Source organism: Ranitomeya variabilis, chromosome 6 (assembly GCF_051348905.1).
Source record: "Ranitomeya variabilis isolate aRanVar5 chromosome 6, aRanVar5.hap1, whole genome shotgun sequence".
NCBI classification, from domain to species: Eukaryota; Metazoa; Chordata; class Amphibia; order Anura; family Dendrobatidae; genus Ranitomeya; species Ranitomeya variabilis.
The window spans coordinates 78,142,032-78,169,270 of record NC_135237.1 but is presented as its reverse complement, the minus strand read 5'-3'; the positions used below and the strand labels follow the sequence as shown (position 1 = coordinate 78,169,270).

Here is a 27,239-nt window from a genome sequence, read left to right as displayed (position 1 = left end):
CTGCTTCATAAACTCAGTCAGTAAAAGGTCTACAAATCAGCACTTTTGCTGAAAGCACAACTCTAGAGCATACTGCAATGTTCCTCTGATAATCTATGAATAAATTGATGGTTCTATGTTACCATTTTCCTCGTCAAAGGCCTGTGCCCCTACACAGTTTGACGTGTTGGTCTGGGTATTCGACCTATTGATTCATTCATCTCCAGGATCAGGGGTGAACCTGGCCTCTCTGCTGCCTGAGGCAAAAGGAAAAATGGCGCCCCCCCCCCCAAACAAACAAACACACACACACACACACACACACACACACACACACACACACACACACAGTCCCTGCATCACTGCCTGTGCACACACATCCCTCCATCGAACCCGGTAATCGCCGCTCACAGTAGCATACCAGCAGAGGTGTATCTAGGGTTTCTGGCACCAGGGGCAAGAATTCATTTTGGCCCCCCCTCCACCAAGGACATATGTGATTTGCACACTCAGTCATGTGCCCACGAGCTCCTCTCCCTAATGCTCTCAATGTTCAGTGAAAAACTGAGAGAAGCAGAAGAGAAGCTCGTTGTCACAGGACCAGAAGTATGAAAATCGCATGTGAGTGAAGTGTCCATGTGACGACTACTGGAACCTGCAGAGCTGAATCCTGACATCGCAGCTTCTGAATTCTCACAGCTAATGCACTGCACACTTTTAGGATTCTCCCTTGCCGGTGGACGGTCATGTCAGCACAAGCATGCGATTTGTATACTTCTGACCACATTCCGACTAGATGTGCCCGGCCTCACTCAGTTCATTTTCATTGAGTGAGGCCACATGTCTAGTCAGCACGTGACTGCATGTATGTAAATCGCCGGCACGAGAGAATCCTGACAGCTTGCAGGGCGCACTGTGAGAACTCAGAAGTCTGCACATTTACTTGACCCCGGAGTTTAAAAAAAAAAAAAAAAAAAAACCTAGCAGCGCAAATCCAGTTACAGAATCTGCCGCCCCCTCTCTTCTGCCGCCTGAAGCAAAGAGATCAAGTCGCCTCATGGTAGCGGCGTCCCTGTCCAGGATCAATAACCGGAAAGCCACAAGTCAATGGGGAATCAAGTATTTACATAGACATAGTGAGTGAATGTCAGATTCCCGCATTAAATTGTATATTTTTTGCTGGCTAAATAATCTCCATGCCAAATAGTTATATTTCCAAAAATCCGAGGCACCAGAATACTTTTCTACATGGAAAAAACTTAGCTTGTGTTCCATCTCGTGGCCTACATTTTGTCATACGTTTTTGTTTATGCGGTGTAATTTTAACCAGTTAAGACCGGGTCATTTCCCCTCATTCCTCACCAGGCACATATTGGTTATTTTTTCGTACATACCTGATTACAGAGCTGTAACATTTTTCTTGTTTGGATATTCAAGCAATTTTTGTGACTTTTTTTGTGATTTTTGTGTCACTTAAACAATATCACAAGAACAGAAACTATCATATGTATTTGAACAGGAAAGGGGACCTAATTACCTCTTAGGCCAACAATAGTGTCTACAGCTAGACACTCCAAACATAGGGTACAATGCAAAGAACCTGGAGTCAAGATAGTCATCAAACACAGAAACTGTAATAAATATTGCAAATATAGAGACAAGATGAGCAGTAAAGAGACCCAAGTATAGAGCATGGGGTCAACACATATGTATAAGGGCAGGGGGATTGGTCACCTGGGAGCACTAGTACTGCAATCACATACTATAAACTTGGACTAATATCACAGATGCAGAAGCTAAAGAAATGTGGTCAAAGTGTCTGTAATCACAGTTCACTGCTCCTGCACAGTACAATTGTAAATATTAAATCCAGATAGCAGTCACCCAGAGAGTACCCAGAGAGGCCATTCTTACCCATATCTCCCCTGGGTGACACTAGACTGGCAGCCCCAACGCACGTTTCACATGGGACTGCTCGGGGGATTCCACCCACAGCTGTTAACATGTTAAATGCTGCTGTAAATCTCTGACAGCGGCATTTAACATGATCGCACCCGAAGCACGTCACTAGCTCCGCCCATAGGCACCCCTGTCACATGACCGCAGATGGGTTGGCATGACAACCCTGGGTTAACAAGAGACCCCTGGGGTTGTGATTGCCAATCTGCCGGCCATGTGGCAGCGTTCATAGCAGATGATCAATTTTGCCACACATAGTAGGGCTGCAGCCATGCTATGAGTAGCACAAGCGATCAGAAGATCACAGCTTCAAGTCTAGTCTCCTAGAGAAGTAGAAAAAAAGTTCAAATCACCCCCCTTTTGTCCCATTCACAATAAAACAATAATAGTAATAAAAAAATACATATATTTGGTATCGCCGCGTTCAGAATCGCCCGATCTATCAAAATATAAAAACAATTAATCTGATTTGAAAATGGTGTAACAAGAAAAAAAAAATGTAAACTCCAGAATTAAGTTTTTTCTTTTGTCGCTGTAACATTGCAATAAAATGCAATAACAGGCGATAAAAAGATCGTATCTACACCAAAATGGTATCAATAAAAATATCAGATCGGTGTGCAAAAAAAAAGCCCTGAACCAACCCGAGATCATGAAAAAAGGAGACAATATGGGTCTCGGAAAATGGAGCTTTTTTTTTTTCTAACAGATTTTGGATTTTTTTTTCACCACTTAAATTAAAAAAAAAAAACCTAGACATGTTTGGTGTCTATGAACTCGTAATGACCTGGAGAATCATAATGGCAGGTCAGTTTTAGCATTTAATAAACATGGAAAAAAATTAATTAATTAATTTAAAAAAATTGTGGAATTGCACTTTGCAATTTCACCGCACTTGGATTTTTCTTTTTTATGGTTTCCCAGTACTTGGCCACACAAAACCCATTCATTCAAATAAAGAAACACAAATCAATTTGTTGAATAAAATGGCCGTGAAGTTTATTTTGGGTTACATAAATACTCAATAATATATATATAAATGGGCGATTTTTCCACAAATAAACAACACGACAGTAAGGCCTCTTTCACACTTCCGTCTTTCAGCTTCCGTCACAATCCGTCGATTTTTAAGAATGCAGGATCCTGCAAAAAAATTTGCAGGATACTGCATTTTCCCATAGACTTGTATTAGCGACGGATTGTGACAGATGGCCATCCGTTTCATCCGTCGTGCAATGGATCCGTCGGAAAATAGCGGTCCGTCGTGCGGAGAAAATGTTCAGAGGAACGTTTTTCCTGCAAATTGGAAAATCCGTCGCTGACCATCACACACAGGAATCCAGCGACGTATCACGTTTTTTTCCCTCTGAGCATGCCCAGAAGGATTTTAAAATCTGGGAATAAGTCTCTCTCTTTCTCTCTCCATACGTCGCAATCCATCGGCAGTACAAGTCTATGGGAAAAAAAACGCATTGTGCGGGCACATTTGCAGGATGCGTTTTTTCCCCAAAACGACGCATTGCGACGGAGGCCAAACGACGCAAGTATGAAAGTAGCCTAAGGATATAAATAAAGGGAGGGAGGGTGGGATCTTCTTTTCTGCATATACCCGACGCAATGGAGGAAAAACTAGCAAGCAGGGCTTTATATACTTTAAAAAAGACTGCCAAAGGAATATTGAACCAATAAAAAAACGTTAAAAAGGCACCAATAAAACTGGCCAAAACTGGTTTGAACTGCTCCTGAGATAGACAGAGCTAACATATTGACCCCTGCTTGACCTTAACCTGATGAAGTAAAAGAAATAATAAAATGGTGGCTATTCAGGGTCTATGTGGCCATGAGACCCCCACCTTATTTTATTATGTGTTTGAGTGGGGGGGCTAACATTATATTGTAAAATGAATGGCGCTGTTCAAAAGTACAACTCATCCCACAAAAAACTTGCCCTCTCACGGCTATATTTGTGGAAAAATAAAAAAGTTATGGCTCTGGGAAGAAGGGAAGCAAAAAAACAAAAACGGAAAATGGTCCGGGGGTGAAGGCAATAGTCTATTGGCGGCCCAGAAGTGGTTAAGGATCGAATACATTTTTTTCCGTGGCGAGAAGTATTCTGATGTCCCCAATTTTTTAAAATATAACCCATTATTTAGAATTTGTCAGTGGACTGTAATATACTTATATCACATGCAGTATGAAAAACAAATCTCATCCAGAACAGCAAAATCCCACCATCACCTTCTTATTTATGGTGCAATTTGTTTTCATACACCGTAGAAAGGAACGTTTCACTAGATAATGTAAAATAGCTGAGATGTTAGATCAGCACAGAACCCGAGAGCTTAAAACTGTAAATGGAATCAATATTTAAAGGCTGTGATCGTCCTTGCACAGAAGTTTTTGTATTGTTCATTTGCTTCCTAAATGCAAATTAAGCAATTTTCTAAATAGTCTTCCTTAAAATGTTCTACCATTTCGCGGCTGTAAGGTCTGTTAGGCTGTGTTCACACTTGCAATTTGACTTTCAATTTCTTTGTTCTGTTTTAGGAACAGACAAATAATCACTGGAACTCCTCTGCTTCTGTTTGCATCAGTTATGCAACAGATACATTTTCTACATGAATTACAATTGTCTGTTCCTGGAACGAAACAGACAAATGAAATTCCCAAACAGTCTAAAGGCTGAGTCACACATAACGATATCATTAACGATATTGTTGCAACGTCACGCTTTTGGTGACGTAAGCAACGATCCCTCTAACGATTATCGTTATGTGTGACAGCGACCAACGATCAGGCCCCTGCTGGGAGATCGTTGGTCGATGGGAATGATCAGGACCTTTTTTTGGTCGCTGATCACCCGCTGTGATCGCTGGATCGGTGTGTGTGACGCCGATCCAGCGATGTGTTCACTTGTAACCAGGGTAAATATCGGGTTACTAAGTGCAGGGCCGTGCTTAGTAACCCGATATTTACCCTGGTTACCATTGTAAAAAAAAAACAAAAAAAAAAAACACTACATACTCACATTCTGATGTCTGTCACGTCCCCCGGCGTCCACAGGGTTGACTGTGTCAGCGCCGGCCGTAAAGCAGAGCACAGCGGTGACGCTCTGCTTTACAGCCGGCGCTGACACATTCAGTGCAGGGAAGCTCTCGGCAGCGCGTGCATTACCAGCGCTCCTGCCAAAAGCAGTTTTAACCCTGTGGACGCCGGGGGACGTGACAGACATCAGAATGTGAGTATGTAGTGTGTTTTTTTTTTTTTACTTTTACAATGGTAACCAGGGTAAATATCGGGTTACTAAGCGCGGCCCTGCACTTAGTAACCCGATGTTTACCCTGGTTACCCGGGTGCTGCAGGGGGACTTCGGCATCGTTGAAGACAGTTTCAACGATGCCGAAGTAGTTCCCCTGATCGTTGGTCGCTGGAGAGAGCTGTCTGACAGCTCCCCAGCGACCACACAACGACTTACCAACGATCACGGCGAGGTCGTATCGCTGGTCGTGATCGTTGGTAAGTCGTTTAGTGTAACGGTACCTTTAATGGCTCTCCCTTCTATTAGTTTTAAAGATAGCAGCAGGGAGGGAGTTATACACAAATCTCCACACAATGGAATGAGAAAGAAGTTTTTACAGTGTTAAGGAGGGCAGAGAAGACAAGTTATAGATAAGGAAGAAAGCACATAAATAGGAGATAAATGTAGGATAGAAGCTGTGCTGATACATAAGCTAATGACTACAGCAGTGTCCTGCATACCCACAGCTCACATCCTGACTGAATTACTGGGAGAGACATTCCCACAAGAGAAAAATCTGAAACTTGGATCTGGCTGCAAACAGCTTATCAGAGGGTCTTACAATTTAAAAAAGGAATGAAGATTGCAGACTAAAATTTAACATAAGGTATACAACGACTCATCAAAATCCGCATCTCCTGGCAGAAAACGCAGGTGCAGATTTGATGCGTTTTTTATGCGGATCTTGTGCGTTTTTGTTGCGGATTTGCTGCAGATTTTGTGTGGATTTCATGCGTTTTTTACCCCTGCGGATTTCTAAAATGGAAGGGTGCAGAAACGCTGCAGATCCGCACAAAATAAGTGACATGCTACTTCTTTTGATCCGCAACGTTTTTCATGCGGAATTTTCCGCACCATTAGCACAGCTTTTTTTTTTCCCTATTGATTTGCATTGTACTGTAAATCACTTTGCGGATCTGCAGCGTTTCTGCGCAGAAATAAACGCTGCGGATCCGCACTAAATCCGCATCGTGTGCACATAGCCTAACTGTTGTACAAATCATTTTTTTCCACATCCAAGGTGTTCATAGCCAGTGCACAGTGTTCAACCAACTGAAAGCATTTTCTTTTCAAGTGTGGAATCCTCCTAGGACCGGTCAAGTTCTGTGATGAATCTTAAAGAAGACCTCCCACTAAATTTGTATTGATTAAATGTCTGTGCTTGTAATATAGTGTGAGTGTATTAATATACTCACCTACCTCCACTCTCTCAGGTGTCTTTCTTCTGCTCTTCTGAGTGACGTAATCGCAAATGAGACTATCTGGTTCATTCTACACCCTATGCCTGAGCCCGAAATCTTTTAGGCCGGAGTCACACGTGTGAGTGCAATGAGAGAAACTCACGCATTAATACCAGGCACTGCCACCGGCACTCGGGACCAGAGTTTGCGGCTACATGTATTTCTATGCAGCTGAACGCTTCAGTCCGAACTGCCAGCGGCAGTGCCGGGAATAGATGCGAGAGACTCGCACAAGTTTCTCGCATTGAATTTGAAAGTGTGACCCCGGCCTTACAGTGAAAGCCTATGGAGCCTTGTCCTGAAGCTTCATAGGCTCACATTGTAAAAATCCTTTCTGGATCACGTTGTGTTCTGCATAACCCGGAGAGTCTGCAGAGTGATGACGTGATTGAGAAGAGCAGGAGAACGGTGCTGGACACCGGAGAGCGCGGAGGTAGGTGAGTATATTAGCACACTCACACTCTATGTAGGACAGCGGAGGTAGGTGAGTATATTAGTACACTCACACTCTATTACATGCACAGACATTTAATCAATAAAAAAAAGTTAGTGGGAGGGCTTCTCTAACTTCACGGACAGATTTTTGGCAAAATATAATACTAAGCACTTTGTATATGAGTGAAGAGGTACAATTAAAATGTTATTGCTGTGTTTTAAAGGATTGGAAGGCGTCCTGTTATATTACTTTCCATGTTACTGATGTTCTCGTTCGGCATGGGAGCGGCATTTGTTACGGACTTCTACGTCTATACAGCGCTGAGATGTGTTGTGGGAATCGCCATGTCAGGAGTCCTGATTAATAATCTTGTATTAGGTACTTTACGCTTTCTTCAGATATTGAATGTTATCTAGTGATGAGCGAACGTGCTCGGGTTAGGTGTTACCCACGCATGCTTGGGTGCTGAGTGTCTTCTTCATGCTCGAAAAATATGTTCGAGTCCCCGCGGCTGCATGTCTCGCGGCTGTTCGACAGCCGCAACACATATAGGGACTTCCTGTTTGCTAGGCGAACCCTGCATGTGTTTCGGCTGTCGAACAGCCGCGAGATGCAGCCGCGGGAACTTGAACATATTTTTCGAGCACGTCGAAGACACTCAACACCCGATCATGCTCGCATAACACCTTATCTGAGCACGTTCGCAAGTGTTAAAAATTATTGCAATTTAAAGGGAATCGGTCACCTACTTTTTCGTATGTAAGCTGTGGCCACCGCCATGAGGGGCTTATCTACAGCATTCTGTAATGCTGTACATAAGCCCCCGATGTAACCTGAAAGATAAGAAAAACAAGTTATATTATACTCACCCAGGGGCGGTTCCGGTGCTGTCCGGTCCGATGGGCGTCGCGGTCCGGCGCCTCCCATCTTCATGTGATGACGTCCTCTTCCTTGCTTCTGTCTTGGCTCCTGCGCAGGCGTACTTTATCTGTCCTGTTGAGGGCAGAGCAAAGTACGGCAGTTTGCAGGTGCCGGGAAAGGTCCGAGAATCCCAGCGCCTGCGCACTGCAGTACTTTACACTGCCCTCAACAGGGCAGACAAAGTACGCCTGCGCAGGAGCCGCGACAGAAGCAAGGAAGAGGACGTCATCACATGAAGATAGGAGGCGCCGGACCGCGACGCCCATCGGACCGGACAGCACCGGAACCGCCCCTGGGTGAGTATAATATAACTTGTTTTTCTTATCTTTCAGGATATATCGGGGGCTTATCTACAGCATTACAGAATGCTGTAGATAAGCCCCTGATGGCGGTGGCTGCAGCTTAAAGGGAACCTGTCACCACGTTTTTGGAAGATGGGATAAAAATAGCGTTAAATAGGGGCAGAGGTGGGCATTACATTAGTGTGTTTGTTATGCGTTTATTACCCACCTAAGTTGCCGAAATACCTTTGCAAAGTCTCCGTTTTCGCCTGTCAATCAGGCTGGTCTGGTCAAAAGGGCGTCTTGTCTTCCCCCAGATTTTGCGTAGTTTTCCGTTGGTGGCGTAGTGGTGTGCGCATGCCCAAGGTCCCGAATCCTCTGCCAGGGGATTTAAAAAAGCGCGCTGTTCGTGATTTCATTGGTGATCGGTGGGCGCGGCCATCTTCCTTTGGCCGCGCGTGCGCAGAAGCGGCGCTCTGCTGGCCGCGGCTTCAGGAAAATGGCTGCGGGATGCCGCGCGTGCGCAGATGGATATCGCGGCGGCCATTTTCCTGAAGCCGCGGCCAGCAGAGCGCCGCTTCTGCGCACGCGCGGCCAAAGGAAGATGGCCGCGCCCACCGATCACCAAGGAAATAACGAACAGCGCGCTCTTTTAAATCCCCTGGCAGTGGATTCGGGACCTTGGGCATGCGCACACCACTACGCCACCAACGGAAAACTACGCAAAATCTGGGGGAAGACAGCGCCCTTTTGACCAGACCAGCCTGATTGACAGGCGAAAACGGAGACTTTGCAAAGGTATTTCGGCAACTTAGGTGGGTAATAAACGCATAACAAACACACTAATGTAACGCCCACCTCTGCCCCTATTTAACGCTATTTTTATCCCATCTTCCAAAAACGTGGTGACAGGTTCCATTTAAATACAAAAAAAGTAGGTGACAGATTCCCTTTAAGAGGATTCTTTACTCACCTATTGTTATATATTTTTGGTTATCTACTTTCCCCAGTGCTCTGTTCGCTCCTGTCAGTTTCTAAACCCCATCGGGCTCACAATATAATTTTCTTGGCTCAAACACAACCTCAATGTGCATTTACACTGCACAATTATTGGGACGAGCGATCATACAAATTCTCGTTTCTCGATAACAGTGCAGTGTAAACAGGCTGCCGATCACCCGCTGAACAAGAAAAACATTTGTACTTGCGTTGCAGAGATGATCAATTACTTTTCATTCTGTGCACATATTATGCAATCTGCCTGTAAATAAGCTAACAAATGACCACCGATTGGAAATCATGTACCTGTTGGTGGCTGTTTAATACCACAAATGTAAATGTAACATAAAAGCACATTCAGGTGAATAGGAAGACAATTAAATTCTATCATCAGGGCAATCCCTTTACCATACATCCAATGAAAGCATATGAACTTAATAGAGGGATGTCCCCTGCTCAGTATTCTAATAGCTAGAATAGAGAGTCACTAACATCGAGCCTTTCCTGTCCATGTTACATGAATAGACAATAATTTTACTGACAGGCCTGTAAAACCACATTTGTATCTCTGTCCATATAGTTTATAAAGCTAGATCGTTGGACAGGCTTTAATCTCAGTACAGGTTGCCTTTTTCAGACAACCAATTACTGTAAGTCTTCGAGGGTCAGCCTATTTTGGGTCTAATTTTTTTATTTTCATTTTTCATCGTCATATTACAAAAGCCATAATTTTTTATTTTTCTATTGCAGTAGTTGTATTTGTCTATGAAACCATTCTAGATACACATAATAATAAATATACAACAATTGACATCCTAAACATGTGGGGAAAAGATGACTAAATATAAAGTCCCACCATGGAACAAAATAGCAAAATAATATTCCCCACAACTAGTATGGACGTAAGCAGGACAAGCTGCAACATTACAATAAACCAAAAAGCACCAACACCAGCTTTTTTGTCCAAAATAGCAAATAATACTTTATTAAAGATAATAGAATAAAAACAGATAAACGGGGAATATGGGGAAGCATGCAACAGTGCAGCACAAACCGTGCCCACTAAGAGCCGTGGACGGCATATCTCTATAATATAAATGAACAATGCATAGATGGAATAGGCATATTACAGCATAGACAGATATATAGCCACTGTTGGCTCTATTCAGATGCCATAAGGATATAGGGCATTTACCATAAATACATAGGGGGCATTTGGTAATATAACATACAAACTGACGTAAAAAACATACCCAGGTATATGTGCCCGTCACCACGCCGTACACCGCTGACCCCGACGCGCGTTTCGGTTATGTAAACCTGAGGAAGGTTTACATAACCGAAACGCGCGTCGGGGTCAGCGGTGTACGGCGTGGTGACGGGCACATATACCTGGGTATGTTTTTTACGTCAGTTTGTATGTTATATTACCAAATGCCCCCTATGTATTTATGGTAAATGCCCTATATCCTTATGGCATCTGAATAGAGCCAACAGTGGCTATATATCTGTCTATGCTGTAATATGCCTATTCCATCTATGCATTGTTCATTTATATTATAGAGATATGCCGTCCACGGCTCTTAGTGGGCACGGTTTGTGCTGCACTGTTGCATGCTTCCCCATATTCCCCGTTTATCTGTTTTTATTCTATTATCTTTAATAAAGTATTATTTGCTATTTTGGACAAAAAAGCTGGTGTTGGTGCTTTTTGGTTTATAGATACACATAATGTATTGACATATTCCCCTGGGGGAGAATGCAAAAATAAACAGCAATCGGCCAGCAGCTGACGTTGCTGTGCCCATCTTGGGTGGCGCATGGTGTCGCTAACGTGCGCTATCCTCCCTTTTCTATGGAGCAGGAAAAGGATGCTTGACAGGAAAAGAATAATCATTTATTATTTTTTATGTGTTGGAACAAAGCCCCAGAGCAGGGACATTATTACAGGAAGGGGGCAAGGATGGGGGATATTATAACAGGAAGGGGGCCAGGACAATGGACATTACTGCAGGGAATAGAACATGTGACTAACATGCCAGTGGGAGTCCAGATCCAAATTTTGCATCAGGTCCCATAGGACTCTAGTTATACTACTGATATTTGTGACAGTGTGCAATGCGCACACTGTCAAGATTCTCCTCACAAGTGGGTAGTTACATGACCTCAAGGCAATATTCAGTCACGTACCAACGGGATTCTAATTCACTTCCCTCACTGTTCTGTTGAATCTAGTCAGCATGTGACAGCAGGTATACAAATTGCATTTGTTGTCATGTGATTGCCTTCTCGCCCTGGAAATACTGGGGAATTGTGACTTTTGCACACTGTCATGATTCCATATTCTGCAATCACATAGGATGACTGCAGAAATGTATTTAGAGCTCAGAATGCCCCTTTAAACATAAATCCTAATAAATGTTTACAAGCAACTTTTTTTTATTAAGAAAATCTTAAGTTGTATAAAGCGAACGTTTTATGATAAAGAACATATTATACCATTGTTACGTGATTTATGCAAAAACCTACACAATTTCTATTTTAGTAACAGATATTTTTTTCCTATTTTCTGTAATATCCGATTTTTATATAACAGTTGCAGAGTGGGTGGGATCATCTCATCGTGCGTACGCCACTATCATTGGCCACGTCTGCTTTGCGGTAGGGCAGATGGGTCTGGCCGGACTTGGTTATGGAATTAGGAGTTGGAGGCTGCTGCAGATCGTATCCTCTGCGCCTACGGGCTTATTAGTCTTCTATATTTGGTAAGTAAAGGTAGCAAGAAACAGTGTAAGATTAAAACTAGTGATGTTCTACTTGATGGAATTGTGATTAAGAACAGATGCTGTGGAAAATGTATTATTCTTCAAACATCCCCCCCCCCCCCCCCCCAACAAAATAAAAATATTTTTTACTCTGCTAGGGTACTATAGTACAAATGCGCATAATTTTAAAAAGTCTGAAATGTTGAATTAGAGGAAAACATCTAAAAAAAACTAAATCCATGTTGTTGAGCAAATCATACAAATGAAAATCTTAAAATTAAAATGTTTAAAGCGAACCTGTCAGCAGGATTTTGCTAAGTAAACTATATGCATTGTCTGGTTGACATTGTTATACTGATTAAAATCATGCCTGGGGTGAAGAAATCCATCTTGTAGTTCTTGTGTAATCAGTGTTAGAAGTTTTCAGTTAAGGTACCTTCACACGAAACGACATTGCTAGCGATCCGTGACGTTGCAGCGTCCTGGCTAGCGATATCGTTTCGTTTGACACGCAGCAGCGATCAGGATCCTGCTGTGATGTCGCTGGTCGCTGAATAAAGTCCAGAACTTTATTTGGTCGTCCGATCGCTGTGTATCGTTGTGTTTGAAAGCAAAAGCAACGATACCAGCGATGTTTTACACTGGTAACCAGGGTAAATATCGGGTTACTAAGCGCAGGGCCGCGCTTAGTAACCCGATGTTTACCCTGGTTACCAGCGTAAAAGTAAAAAAAACAAACAGCACATACTCACCTGCGCGTCCCCTGCCGTCTGCTTCCTGCTCTCTGACTGAGCGCCGGCCCTAAAGTGAAAGTGAAAGCACAGCGGTGACGTCACCGCTCTGCTGTTAGGGCCGGAGCTCAGTCAGTGTCAGGAAGCAGACGCTGGGGGACGCATGTAAGTATGTGCTGTTTGTTTTTTTTACTTTTACGCTGGTAACCAGGGTAAACATCGGGTTACTAAGCGCGGCCCTGCGCTTAGCAACCCGATGTTTACCCTGGTTACCCGGGGACCTCGGCATCGTTGGTCGCTGGAGAGCGGTCTGTGTGACAGCTCTCCAGCGATCAAACAGCGACGCTGCAGCGATCAGCATAGTTGTCGCTATCGCTGCAGCGTCGCTTCGTGTGAAGGTACCTTATATGAGATGCCCATGCTCCGGGGCGGGACTGTAGGCAGAGTCTTATCTTCCTGCTCTAAGCCAGAGGAACCAAGGAAAGACCGGACCACGGGCCGCCCCGAAGCACAAACATGTTCCCCATCATAGAGAGACAGACTGTTTGTGCTTCGGGGCGGCCTGTGGGCAGGTCTCTCCTTCGTTTCTTTGGCTTAGAGCCCCAAGATCAGCCTCTGCCTGGAGTTTCGCCACGGAGCACAGGGGCATATCATTAACTGAAGACTTCTAGCACTGATTACACAAGAAGGTTTGCGTTAAATGTTAAAATGTGTGGAACGTCGGCTCACTCATCTGCTTCCCGAGGTAGACACAGGAACACCTTGTATTCAAGTCTCTGGGTGGTTTATTGCTTCATAAAGCGAAAATAGTAACACAAAACAGCCTTTCTGGCGCAAATGAAAATAAAAAGTTCATATAAAAGTTCACATAACATTATTGTAGTGTATAGACATCCATTCCTCACATACAATTTATTAGCAATAACTAGAGATCTGTGTTAAATATACATTTATAAGTATATGTAATGTAATGCTACTTTATGCAGGTTTCTTCCAGAATCACCCAGGTGGCTTTTAACTAAAGGAAAAAATGAGAAAGCAAAAAATCTCCTTCAAAAAGCAGCGACTTTTAATAGACGGACTTTACCAGAGGATTTACTAACACAGGTAACAAAACCTAGAGTTCATATATCCTAGATAACAGTGAAGTAATATATTTACACTCGCTCGAGACTTCGTCCAGCAGCTTCCCTCTACTAAAACCCATACAGAAAAAGTTGTCCTGGTTTAGAAAAATTTGGCTTGCAAAAGTATTCACTCACCTTGGCATTTTTCGTGCTTTACTACCTGACAACCTGGAATTTCAGGTTTTTTTTAGGGCTTGCATCAGTTCACGTAAAGAACATGCCTACAACTGTGAACATTTGGTGTTATTTTTAGTGTGAAGCTAACAACAAATAAGAAAAAAGTTACAGAAAACTTCAGTGTACATGACAATTCACCTCCTAAAGTCAGTATTTTGTAGAGCCTCCTTTTGTGGTAATTACAGCTGCAAGTCGCTTTGGATAAGGTCTGGGCTTTGACTAGGCCACTCCAGAACATTTCCCCTTAAACCACTTGAGTGTTGATTTAGCAGTGTGCTTTGTTTCATTGTCTTGTTGAAAGGGGAACCTCCATCCCAGTCTCAAATCACTAACAGATTGAAACAGGTTTTGCTCAAGAATATCCCTGTATTTCACACCATCAATCTTTCCCTCGACTTGGACCATTTACCCTGTCCCTGCTGCCAAAAAACATCACCACAGCATGATGCTGCCACCACGTTTCATTGTGAGGATGGTGTTCTTTGGGTTTACCTTGATTTTGATCACATCTAGCCACAGCACCTTCCTCCATACATTTAGGGAGTCTCCCACATGTCTCAAACTCAAAAGAATACTTACAATTTTTGTGTGTAAGTAAAGGCTTTTTCCTACCCTCTCTTCCATAAAGGTCACCTCTATAGAGGGTTGTTGTGCTTGTTGTGGTCACATGGACAGATACTCCAGTCTTTGGTGGGGAACTCTGCAGCTCCTTCAGGGTTACCCTTGGTCTTTGTGCTGCCTCTCTGATTAATACCATCCTTGCCTGGGCTGAGAGTTATGGTGGGTGGCCCTCCCTCTCGGCAGGTTTGTTGTGGTACCATGTTCTTTCCATTTGATGATAATGAATTTGATGGTGCTCCGGGGAATCATCAGAGGTTGGGATATTTTTTTTATAACCCAAACCTAACTTGTACTTCTCAATGACTTTGTCCCTGACTTGTTTGGAGATCTCCTTGGCCTTCATGGTGTTGTTTGGTTAGTGGTGCCCCTCGCTTAATGGTGTTGCAGCCTCTGTGGCCTTTCAGAAAAGGTAAAGTGCATATGCTGGCAGACATGTGGCACTTAGATTGCACACAGGTGAACGTCCTGTCACTAAGCATTTGACTTATGAAGGTAGTTGCTTGCAGCAGAAATTATTAGGTGCTTCATCGCGAAAAGGGTGAATACATATGCACATTCTAATTTTCAGTTACTTGATCCCTTAAATTTAATTTTTGCCTATATTTTTCTCACTTCACTTCATCAACTTAGACTAGTGCTGATGCATCACACACAAATCAGATTACAAAAATATTTAAACACAAGTTATAATGTAACAAAATAGGTAAAAAGCCAAAAGAGGTGAGTACTATCGGAATCCACCATATAACTCCTAATCAAGGTATTTCTTTAATCAGTTACAAGAAGAAAAGCAGATGAAATCTGGATCTATGGTCGATATGTTCCGACTTCCCAGTTTGAGAAGAATCACTCTTGTCATGAGTTTCATATGGTAAGTTCAATGACAATAACCTGAATAATGTCCCACTGTACACATGAGGATGCACGAATTAAACATCTTGTCCCAGTCCTGAGTTTCTTTTTCAGAGCCTTTTTGCATTATTGGCTTTGAGATAATTTCTACACATGGAAACTTGGTAGACATGACTGATACTATGGTGATGGGAAATAATGCTTCCTTTGTGGACAGAAACTATTTTTTTCAAGTATACATAAACATTTTACTGTATCTCCTTTCTAATTTTCTTAAAATTAAAGGGATTGTGTCACACCCATGACACCTGTCCATTTGCCTCATTGGGTCATATACAGTAGATGTCAAGGTGCTCGATATATACCCAAAACTGAAAGCTGCTATAGGGGGGACCCAACCAATCCATTCCATGGTTGGCTGATTATGATAGGTTAACGCACAGTGTACAGAGTGACGTACAGAGGGACAACCCCTCTAAAAGCTATGTCCGACTTTACAGTAGTTGTTTTATTGCAAAAATGCATCTGGTATAAAACATGAACCAAATAGGCAAATATCGTTGATGTAAAATCTCCTTCTGTTTTGTGTCTTCAGCTCCTATGGAAGTATCTGTCTCCATGGTTACAGACTACAAACAAACCTGTGTAGTCAGATCCTGTAGTGATACTCCTCATTATTTGTCTTTTGCTTCTTGCTTGCAAACATTTGATAGGTTAGCAAGAGATAAGGGACCTATGGAAGAAGGAGTCAGGACCAGATTACATAGGGTTTTCTTGAGGTCTGTTACCATGCAGACTCACTGCCCTGCATATGAGCTGTAGACATAAAAAAGCAAATGATTTTTTAATCAAGCCTTAAAAAGTTTTTTTTTTTTAATCTTTATTATGGTAAGATTTGAGCAAGAATGAAATGACAGTGAAAGGGTCGCGTTGGGTTTGAAGTTCCATGTATCTCAGAATTCATTACCCATTGATGTCTCTTCACTTTATTTTCTTAGCGTTCCTGTGGATTATTATCATATAACCTGGGTGAATTGTGGATTGTGTTTTGGCATGGGTGAGAAAGATTCATTAGTGTATATTTCAGTTAAGGATTGGTTTCTCAAGTCAATGATCAACGTGCTGCTTGAGAGAGGAAAATACAATTTGGTAGCCATAAACATAGAAGACCAGGTTGTTTGCCACAACCAAGGAAATATTTCTAATCAATGGAAAACCACTGAGCATTTCCAGTACGAGTCAACTTTTATCTCAACCTGGAACCACAGTGTCCAGTTTTATGGAGCAGTGTAGATTCACCACACATAATAGAAATGTTCTCACAAAATGATATTGGAGTAATTATCACAATAAATAACAAAAGCGAGAACATTAAAAATTAGGGAAAAAAGTGCTGTATATACGGTAATATAATTACAATATTAATGCTATATACATAAGATTCTCAGCTAATATTAGGAGTTTGTGAGTGTATATGTACCACACAAGCTGCTTTCCCATATATTTGGATTCTATAGAACAATGTTTCTCAACATACTGTGTAGTCACCCCGGGGATACGCCACACACACTGATGAGGTATGCAATGTAGTTGCCATGCTGGATGGGGGTGGCACAACAAATCTTAAAGAAATTAAGAGGAACTAGTAATGGGCTGCTCTGACCTACAATGCCATAGCATGTTGGCGCAAGGGTGGCATGATCAGAGGGAACAGGGGAAGTCTGGAGACCCTGATTGGAAAGCAGATGCTGCAAAGGTGTTGGAATGGAGCAAGAGGACCTGACAAGCAAGCGAGCTTGTACAATGCCATCTGGGACATCATTAATCAGTATTTGCAACGGGAACTGCCAGCAGCAGATCTTGATGATTTGGGTGGCCAAAATAGAACTTCCTTCAGGCATCCATTAACAACCTGATTGATAGCAGTCATGGTATGTAAGTGCTGGGATTTCTGCACTTGGAACTCATAGCTGATACTGAATAAATCAAGATGTTTTGATAATTTTGTTTCCATTTTCTCATCATTTGCATATTATTAACATTTCTATTTCCAAACTTCCATGAATTTTCCTTCTTGGTGTTGCAACTTCAATATTGAAGAGTGTAGTATCAACATATTTTATGATATCTGAGCAGGGTTGGGGTTGTGCAGTGCTTCGTCTGTGCTCTCTCATTTCCTAACATGACATCATGTTCTTCTCAGGTTGAGGGTTTCCAGGAAAGAATACAGTGAGAGTTATACATGTAGAGTATATATTAAATCACATATGCTATCAGACCAGGCATATTTGATATGGTATTTGATGTAATATTTATGTGAAAGCATGAAGAATAGAAAAAATACAACTACAAAGTAAAAAAATATTATGAGGAACAGTTTCCATTTTCTATACTCGTTGAGTTTCATTGTTAGTTTCTGATCTGGTTGCAGGTTTGTGAACAGTCTGGTGTACTATGGGCTAAGTCTAAATGTCGGCAGCTTTGGGCTGGACATATACCTCACACAACTTATATTTGGAGCTGTGGAAATTCCATCTCGTCTTGGATCCATGTTCATAGTGCAAATCTTTGGACGGAAGCTAAGTCAGTCACTGTGTCTCTTCTTGGGAGGAACTGTTTGTCTCATCATTACCGCCATACCAAGAAGTAAGAAAGTATACCCTTATCTTGTTATATGACTTTGGAAATATACTTCTTAAACATATAGGAACACAAAAAGGAAGCTTGTGACAGCACCGACACAGGGCTCCGCTGTGCCGAAATGCATGGTTAAGCAATTAAGTTACCACAATTCAGAATAATTCCCAAAAAGAAGTTTGGGAAAAGAAAAGAACGTCTGTCCTTGTGGAGAGTGACTTGCCTGACGTGTCAGCGTGAGGAGGCTGTAGGAAATCAAATGTGCAAATTGTCTCTTCAGAAAGGAAGATGACTGGAACTGATGAAGGCCCCCCAAAAAACATGTGTCTATAAATAGAGTGTCTAGTCTGGCTTTTATATCCTTAGTCATGTGGCAAGGCCCTTTAAAGGAGCGATATTAACATTTAGGATTGCTACTTCCACTAGGTGGCACTAGAGTGCAAGTCCTCTTCCTCTCTGAAGATGCTTATCCCCACTCCCAATGTTCTGATTCTATGGAAAATAATTATTGGTGGACTAGGCGCTTATTGCCTGCAGCATTGACTGGTGCCCATACACCTTAGTGGTCTGCCGAACACTCATGCTTATGTTTTTAATGAGGCTAGGGGACTAACCCATGGCCGGACACACAGAGACCTCTGGCAGCAGCTTATTTCACGGGGAGAGAAAAGACTAGGCGTTGTAATTCTGTAAGCCCATTCCATCCTTAACCAACATTTCCTTCCGGGGAGACTCAGATGCTCCTATTAGATGTTTACTTTAATTTGTGGTTTCATCCAACTTTAGCAAATGTGTATTGTGGACTTTATAGTCATACCTCCATGTTACCCTGGCAGAGGATAACTTGTAAAATCTATTAATCTCTCTTTCCTTTTAAGCATTGCCTGTTGTCGTCACTGTGCTGGCAGTTATTGGAAAATTTGCGATTGCAGCCTCCTTTTCCATCTCTTATATTTATGCTGCTGAGTTATTCCCCACAATTATCAGGTGCGTGGATTATAAAATATGTACTGTAGAATAATGATCATCATCTACCAAAGGGCAAAACTGGGAATATGGCCGCCTACACACAGCAGGGCGGTACACACAGAGCATGTGCAGCGGCATGTGGACTCCCCATAGTAACACTCCATGTGCCGGTCCGTATGGGGCAATATTAGAGCGGTAGAGTCGGGCATCATGCATACTTATCTGACTCTTCTAATGGAGGAAATCTACATTTATTTTGGCACCAGTTCCAAAATAAACAAGACTGCTCATTTTCTGGGGTAGAGTTTAAACAAGCAGTCATACCTTTTGTGCTCTTGCCTTATGATAATGTGTGCAAAACTGTAAAGTGCTGCGGAATATGTTGGCGCTATATAAATAAAAAAAGATTATTAAATATTATTAAGATTATGGACTGTTGGAGATAAAAATCTAGCATCTTTTTATTATTTGGATAAGTGGTCGGAGCTTAGCAGGATGGTGCATAGCAATAAGACCAGAAATGTACACCAGTCTGTATTGAAGTCGATTAATGTCAGCAGGTTTTTGCTACCCCGTCTGAGAGCAGCAGGATGTAGGGGAAGATACACTTATTCTAGCCATGTATCACTTACTGGGTTACTTGCTGCAGTTTTGATTAAGAACTGTTTTGTCTGCTGCAGATGTACAAGATCTTTGAATGTTGAGCTCTGTCTAACCCCAACCACACCACTGATTGCTTTCTGTGTACACTGTGCATAGGCAGAAAGCTGCCAATCAGAAGTGGGGGTGGAATTGGATTTCCTGGAAGCAGGAAAAGAAGTCTACTAGTGATCTGCTTCTGATAAAACAGGCATTTTGTAAAAGCTTCACAAAGCAGACCGATAACGTAAGTGATAAGTCTCTGGAATCAGGGTCTATGCAACTACATTATGCTGCTCTCAAATTAGGTAGCAAAACTATGGTGTCTGATTCCCATTAAAAAACATTTAGACTTCCCCTTCCAACTCCTCTGACATGTTTCACAGGTTTGACCAGCTTCTTCAGGGGAAGTGAGGTTTCAGTTTCCTAAATGGCAACATAGTCAATATGTGTTAGGGTCATTGTGTATGTACAGTATATGCGTGTACAGTTCTTGGAAAGGTCCCTCTGCTGTCTGTACTGACATCCACTTCAATGTAAAATATTTCCATTGATGTATAAGACATGAAACATTTTCTATTGTAAACGTATTTAATTAATTGAATCAGCCCAATGATATACATTTGATTTAAAATATATTTTTAGAGAGACTAAACAATGTAATAGCAATGTTTCACAATGATATTATGTCTGCTTCCAGGCAGAATGGAGTGGGACTTTGCTCTATGACAGCCCGGGTAGCTGGAATAATTGCTCCGCTTATTAGTCTTCTGGATAAGTACCACCGAGCAATACCAATGGCAATTTATGGCAGTGGCCCAATCATCGGAGGTCTTCTGTGCTTCATATTACCAGAGACGCGAAACAGGGACCTTCAAGACCATGCTCATGAGGCCAATGGCATTCCAAGGTAAATCTGCTTGCAATATGTAAGAACTAGTGATGAGCGAATATACTCGGTACTCGAGATTTCCCGAGCACGATTGGGTGACCTCCGAGTATTTTTTAGTGCTCGGAGATTTAGTTTTCGTCGCCACAGCTGAATGATTTACATTTGTTAGCCAGCATAAGTACATGTGGGGGTTGCCTGGTTGCTAGGGAATCCCCACATGTAATCAAGCTGGCTAAAGGTACCGTTACACTAAACGATTTACCAACTATCACGACCAGAGATACGACCTGGCCGTGATCGTTGGTAAGTCGTTGTGTGGTCGCTGGAGAGCTGTCACACAAACGAGTATATTCGCTCATCACTACTGATTACTACAGTGATTTTCAGCGGAAAAGATCCACATATCCTTATAAGTCACATTACTATGGCTTGAAATTGTGAAAACAATATATATACTGTATATGTATGTATATATATATATGTACAAAATATAGTCACCCTCTTTATTTAAGATCTACAGCAGTGGGACATTTTTGGGCTCTTTTTCAGTAGTGCAAAATTATCTGTTTTCCCCTTTAAAAGGCTGGTACCATTACTTAAAGGGTCACACCCGTCTTCACAAATGGGTATGGTTGTATAGTTCTCAGTGGTTCAAAATTAGATGTTATCCAGCCTCCAAACAAAAAGTAGTTAAAACTTAGCCTCAAATTAGGCTGGTTTCACACTTGCGTTTTGATCTGCAGCGTTTTTTTTAAAAACGCAGGTGGTGAAAAAACGCATGTAAACGCATGCAAACGCTGCGTTTTTTAGACGCATGCGTTTTTGCATGCAGAAAAAAACGCGGCGTTTTGACTCGTTTACATGCGTTTTTTCCTGCGTTTGCGTTTTTGAAACGCATGCTGAGAAGTGTGTGACAGCTGCCAATCATCAAAATCAACTAGAAAACCCACTATTAATAGAATTACATAGGGTTAGGGATAGGGTTAGGGTTAGGATCCCTAGGGTTAGGGTTAGGGTTAGTGTTAGGGGTAGGGTTAGGGTTTGGATCCCTAGGGTTAGGGTTAGGGGTAGCTTTTTATTAGAAGAATGTCCTGGTCACCAGGTCACTGATAAGCCACCCCCCACCATCAAGGTGATAAAGGGATCCAAACCCTAACTCTACCCCTAACCCTACCCCTAACCCTAGAGATCCAAACCCTAATCCTACCCCTAACCCTAACCCTAGGGATCCAAACCCTACCCCTAACCCTACCCCTAACCCTACCCCTAACCCTACCCCTAACCCTAGGGATCCAAACCCTAACCCTAACCCTAGGGATCCTAACCCTAACCCTAAGGGTTAGGATCCTAACCCTAACTCTAAGGGTTAGGGTTAGGATCCCTAGGGTTAGGGTTAGGGTTAGGATTCCTAGGGTTACTAGGGATCCTAACCCTAACCCTAACCCTAACCCTAGGGATCCTAACCCTAACCCTAAGGGTTAGGATCCTAACCCTAAGGGTTAGGGTTAGGATCCCAAGGGTTAGGGTTAGGATCCCTAGGGTTACTAGGGATCCTAACCATAGGGTTAGGGTTAGGATCCCTAGTAACCCAAGGGTTAGGGTTAGGGTTTTCTTGGGTTTTTTTGTGTTTTCTTGTGTTTTTCTATAAAAACGCATGCATTTTTAACGCAAGCAAACACATGTGCTTAAAAACGCATGCGTTTACATAGACAGCAATACATTTTTTTGCCGCGAATAAATGCATGCGTTTTTTTGTGGCAAAAAAACGCCGCTAGAAATTACTACAGGTTGCATTTCTGCAACTAAACGCACGCGTCAAAAAACGCATGCGTTGCCGAAAACGCGTCAAAACGCATGCTAAAAAACGCATGCATTTTTTAATGTTAAGTATAGAAAAAAACGCATGCGTTTTTTAGCGCTAAAACGCTGCAGATCAAAACGCAAGTGTGAAACCAGCCTAATATAGCATAAAAAAATTGGCAGAAGGTGCTCATATTACCCGAAATGTGTAAGCACTATGGGGTTGTTCATTATGTGCTCATTCTGCTATTTTTTTTTTATCCTATATGATTAAAGGCTAAGTTTTAACTATTTTCTTTTGGTGCTGAGAACATCTCCTTTTGGAACATTCAGAGCTATTGACCTGGAAGTCAGACGAATGCATACTCTTCACCACACCCAAACCAATGCCTGTCCATCCTGGAAGTTTCTGGGGATAGCTACCGTATTTCCAATATAACATGATGAGCTGAATTGACCTTTTTCCTATTGCTGTATAGTGCTCATAAATACAAGATATGCTGTGATTTGCTGCTTACTAAAATTTTCATCTGCTCTTGAGATATTAACACTTTTCTTTTACTTACAGTACATTACCTTAGAGCCCGACCACTGCTGATAGCAGAATATGTGCAGTGCTTACAAGCTCTTAACTATTGATTTTATAAGCGCTGTTTTTAAGCTGGCCAGGATCACAGGAAGGTACTGTTAGGTACCTCCTAATCCCTGCCAGCCTCAGCAAAAAGGCCTACTAGTGATACAATAATGGTGGTCGGACTGATAGCCAAAAGAGCTGCAAACAAAAGTGTTCATTTCTCAAGAACAGTGGCACATTTTAATAAGCAGTAAATTGCAAAAGTAAACTGTTATCCTGAAAACTATCTGGCAGTATCCATTAAATAAAGATGGGCATAATCCTTTGAAGTCATCACTTGTCCACAGGATATATATATGATAAATTGTGCAGCAGTGGGGGTCCGACTTACTGTCATGTTGTGAATGGAGAAGTGTCAGGGAAGAGGGACCCTTTACTGTCCCTAATCTAAGGAAGCCCTAGTCTATCCCTAACTCCGGGGTTACTCCTGAAGGTGTAAATGCCCAGTTCTCGTACCTCTGTGCTGCTGTGAAATCCTACGCAGTTCCCGCCCTCCCCCCAGGGAAGAAAGGGGCAGGAGTAAAAGGGGTGACACCGGCTGGACACACAGGGGAAAACAAAGGCACAATAAAACGACAGGCGCACAAGATAAAATACAAAAGAAAGATGGGAACACAGCAATGAGGCAGAAAAGCAACATGAAAGAATGCCAAAAAGGGGAGGGAAGAGGGATTCACAACAAACCGCATACAACAATCTGAAAACGACAAGAGCGACTCTCCAGAACACCTTCTCCAATGCAACCAAGAACAGAATGAAGATTCTATTGCTCACATGGAGGGAAGCCAGACACAGGTTTATATAATGGACGAGTGTGGTTCCAACAAGCAGCACAGTCAATAGACAACAAGGAACTCTAAACCCCATGCCACAAAAAGCCTGTTAATCCATGAATGGCCATGTAGATTCAAAAGAGGACCTGTGGTCAGCTAAACATCATGATCTTCTAATCTCAGATGCACCACAGGTCCCAGCAGAATGTGGAACATTCAGGACATTGACATTCTGAAAGGACATCCTGATCTAGGGATCCTGTGGATAGTTGATAACATGAAAGAGTTAAGGTACCTTCACACTAAACGACTTTGCAACGTGAACGACAACGATCCGTGACGTTGCAGCGTCCTGGATAGCGATATCGTTGTGTTTGACACGCAGCAGCGATCTGGATCCTGCTGTGATATCGCTGGTCGTTGCTGAAAGTCCAGAACTTTATTTGGTCGTCAGATCGGCGTGTATCGTCGTGTTTGACAGCAAAAGCAACGATGCCAGCAATGTTTTACAATGGTAACCAGGGTAAATATCGGGTTACTAAGCGCAGGGCCGTGCTTAGTAACCCGATATTTACCCTGGTTACCATTGTAAAAGTAAAAAAAAAACACTACATACTCAACCTCTGATGTCTGTCACATCCCCCGGCGTCCGCGCTGCTGCTCAGAGCTTCCTGCACTGAATGTGTCAGTGCCGGCCGTAAAGCAAAGCACAGCGGTGACGTCACCGCTGTGCTTTAGGGCCGGCGCTTACACAGTGCAGGGAAGCTGAAGGCAGGGGACGCGACAGACACGGCAATGTAAGTATGTAGTGTTTTTTTTTTTTTACATTTACACTGGTAACCAGGGTAAACATCGGGTTACTAAGCGCGGCCCTGCGCTTAGTAACCCAATGTTTACCCTGGTTACCCGGGGACTTCGGCATCGTTGGTCGCTGGAGAGCTGTCTGACAGCTCTCCAGCGACCACACAGCGACGCTGCAGCGATCGGCATCGTTGTCGATATCGCTGCAGCGTCGCTTAATGTGACCGGTACCTTTAGGAATAACCTCTTTATGGACCTTCACTATTGTAGACTACTTTCCACAGGTTGATCAATCCTTAGCAAGGTTGGATGGTGATGGAAATGATGAGTATTTGGAACCCTGATGAAGAATATCCTGAAAGCCGGATAGGCAGAATCAGTAAATCTTTTATTGCAGCTCCTAATTTTCCATAGAGGCACAAGAGGCAACAGTTCCTTTAGCTGGGCGCTTAGTGGCTGTGAGCTACACCACAGATCTTCTGACAGGAACAGGTGCCACACCAAACTCCATGCGATAATGATAGAGCAGTTCCTTGGCCAATTCCTTGGTTGTTTCAGTGCAGGTTCATAGAGACACCACCTCTCTAGAAGAACAACAGTCTGCATGACTTATGTGGTACATGAACCTTTGAGCACACAAAAGACAAGAGGGCTCTATGGCACCCTTTAGTTTAGTTCTATTAGTACAAATGTGTAAGAAATCTCTGTTACTACCTTTTCGCAGTTGATAGGGATTAACTTGACATGTATGCTTTCACCCTGTTTATCGACTCTGTTAGGGTGGTTTCACATTTGCGTCTCTGTGCACAGCGTATCATCTGCACAGATCTGCATGCGTACCTATCTTTAACATGGCGTACGCAGGGACATGCATTTGCATCAGTTCGCATGTGTCTATGTATGCATGCGTCGTTTCTCGGTGTGCGGTGGGGTCCGGCGAATGAAGCGTCAAAAATCCGTCAAATATTTGCAGGCATGCGGATGAGTGCGTTAAAAAACGCATTACTGTCTATGGGAATGCATGTGTGCGCATGCGTTTGATGTGCTTGCGTACTTCGGACTGCGCATGTCCAGGAACTGATTAAGACACGCCCATTGAGACAAGTCCTCCTGGAAATATTGAATGCATGCAAATAAAAACGCAAACGCAGGCAAAAAACGCATACAAACGCATGCATACACAGCGTTTTTTTGCCATCATGCGTAAGCTGATGCGGATTAAAAAATGCTGTATAAGCATGCACTTGCATGCGTTAGCACATGCAGATGATACACTGCACACATATACGCAAATGTGAACTTACCCTTACTTGTCTATGCAAATTGTCCAGCCCGTCCATTTTAATTCTATGCTACACCTCTGTCCATCATCTTCGCATGGCCTATCTAGCCCAAAGCTCAATGCTAAGCATCCTCCTACAAACCCATTAGAACTCAACCCAGATGGCTGTTAGGTTGTAAAAAGTCCCTGGTGTGACTCTGACCTCTCAATCTACATTACCACCACCTTATGTGAAACACATACAAACAAGAGGTGCCAATTCTAGCTTTAAAATAAGTCTTCTAATCCCTCCCAGTAGACATCTTGGCACAACGCACTGTCCCTAGCAATGTCAGTGAAGGATTTTCGGGCAACTGTACCTGCAAACTGACTTTTCCATTTTGGAGATGGCAAGCAGAAACTCTTCTCCCCCATGACATAGCTAGCAAAACCAACCAAAAATGTCAAAGCAAAGCACTGTCAAAAACAAACCACACAATAACATATACACATGTAAATAGCTGCAAAAATTGGGTATACCCTAGTACACTGACATATAACCAAATATAGGGGTGGGGTGAGCTTCAACAACAGCAGCAGGAGCCATTTCTATGGTACTGTTTATTTAGAATTTTAGTGATTTAGCATTGTGGGCACAATTAAAGATTTTGTTTATCCCCTCCCACCCCTGAAAAAAAACATATCAACTTAATGGTCTAAAAAAATATATTTCTTTTTAGATCTGATAACTTTCCAAAAAATCCGCTTATATATGAAAATCATGACGACAAAGTAGTGGACCCTTCACAACAGCAAAAAACAACTCATTTATAAGAAGATTTGATGGGTTTACTTGAAGAACGTAATGCTTGTGTTGACGTTGCCATCATCATGATAACAGAAATGTCGCCATCCTGTAAAATTACGAACAACAGAACAGTTCACAGCATTTACCAAGTATTCGGGAGATCAGTAATTGCAGCCGCACCAGTGACATTAATGGGTTTGCTGTTTTTATTTCTTAATAAGAAGCACACAGACCGATAAACAGACAGCGTCTAATAAAATCTGTGCATTAAAAAGTTTTATCTTCTGTTCAAAGTTCAGCAATTAATTGTAAGTCTTATTCAGTAAATTAATAAATATGGCCGCAGCATAAATACAGATGTGTTTTGTTATCTAACACAGTAAGGTGACCAGATAGGAGGACCATATTAGAAGTATCCAGCGCCTTCGAACATTACATGAGAGGTAATGGTAAGACTGTGCACATCATTTAGGCTCCGACTGTTATGTTGGCGTATCCTTTATTTTTTATGCTTTCTTATATAGTGTCATCATATTCCAATGTTCTTTACATACATTGTCATCACTCATTGTCATCAATGGCTATAGTATTGGAAGCGGCTGGGAAGTGCCCTGAACAGGTCAAGCCTAATACATGTG

The 27,239-nt window shown here is 42.5% G+C and overlaps 1 protein-coding gene across 1 annotated transcript in view; it reads left to right on the top strand.

Moving 5' to 3' along the window:
• The window catches only part of LOC143783457 (solute carrier family 22 member 13-like), a 33,397-nt gene extending 6,378 nt beyond the window's left edge, over window positions 1-27,019 (top strand). Inside the window, exons 3-10 of the mRNA XM_077271852.1 lie at window positions 7,137-7,291; window positions 11,711-11,879; window positions 13,597-13,717; window positions 15,312-15,406; window positions 17,819-18,033; window positions 18,903-19,011; window positions 20,333-20,542; window positions 26,534-27,019. Of these exons, the coding sequence (XP_077127967.1) occupies window positions 7,137-7,291; window positions 11,711-11,879; window positions 13,597-13,717; window positions 15,312-15,406; window positions 17,819-18,033; window positions 18,903-19,011; window positions 20,333-20,542; window positions 26,534-26,627 (1,168 nt within the window). The 3' untranslated portion in view covers window positions 26,628-27,019. The remainder of the gene's footprint in view (window positions 1-7,136; window positions 7,292-11,710; window positions 11,880-13,596; window positions 13,718-15,311; window positions 15,407-17,818; window positions 18,034-18,902; window positions 19,012-20,332; window positions 20,543-26,533) is intronic.
• The last annotated feature ends 220 nt before the right edge of the window (window positions 27,020-27,239 follow it).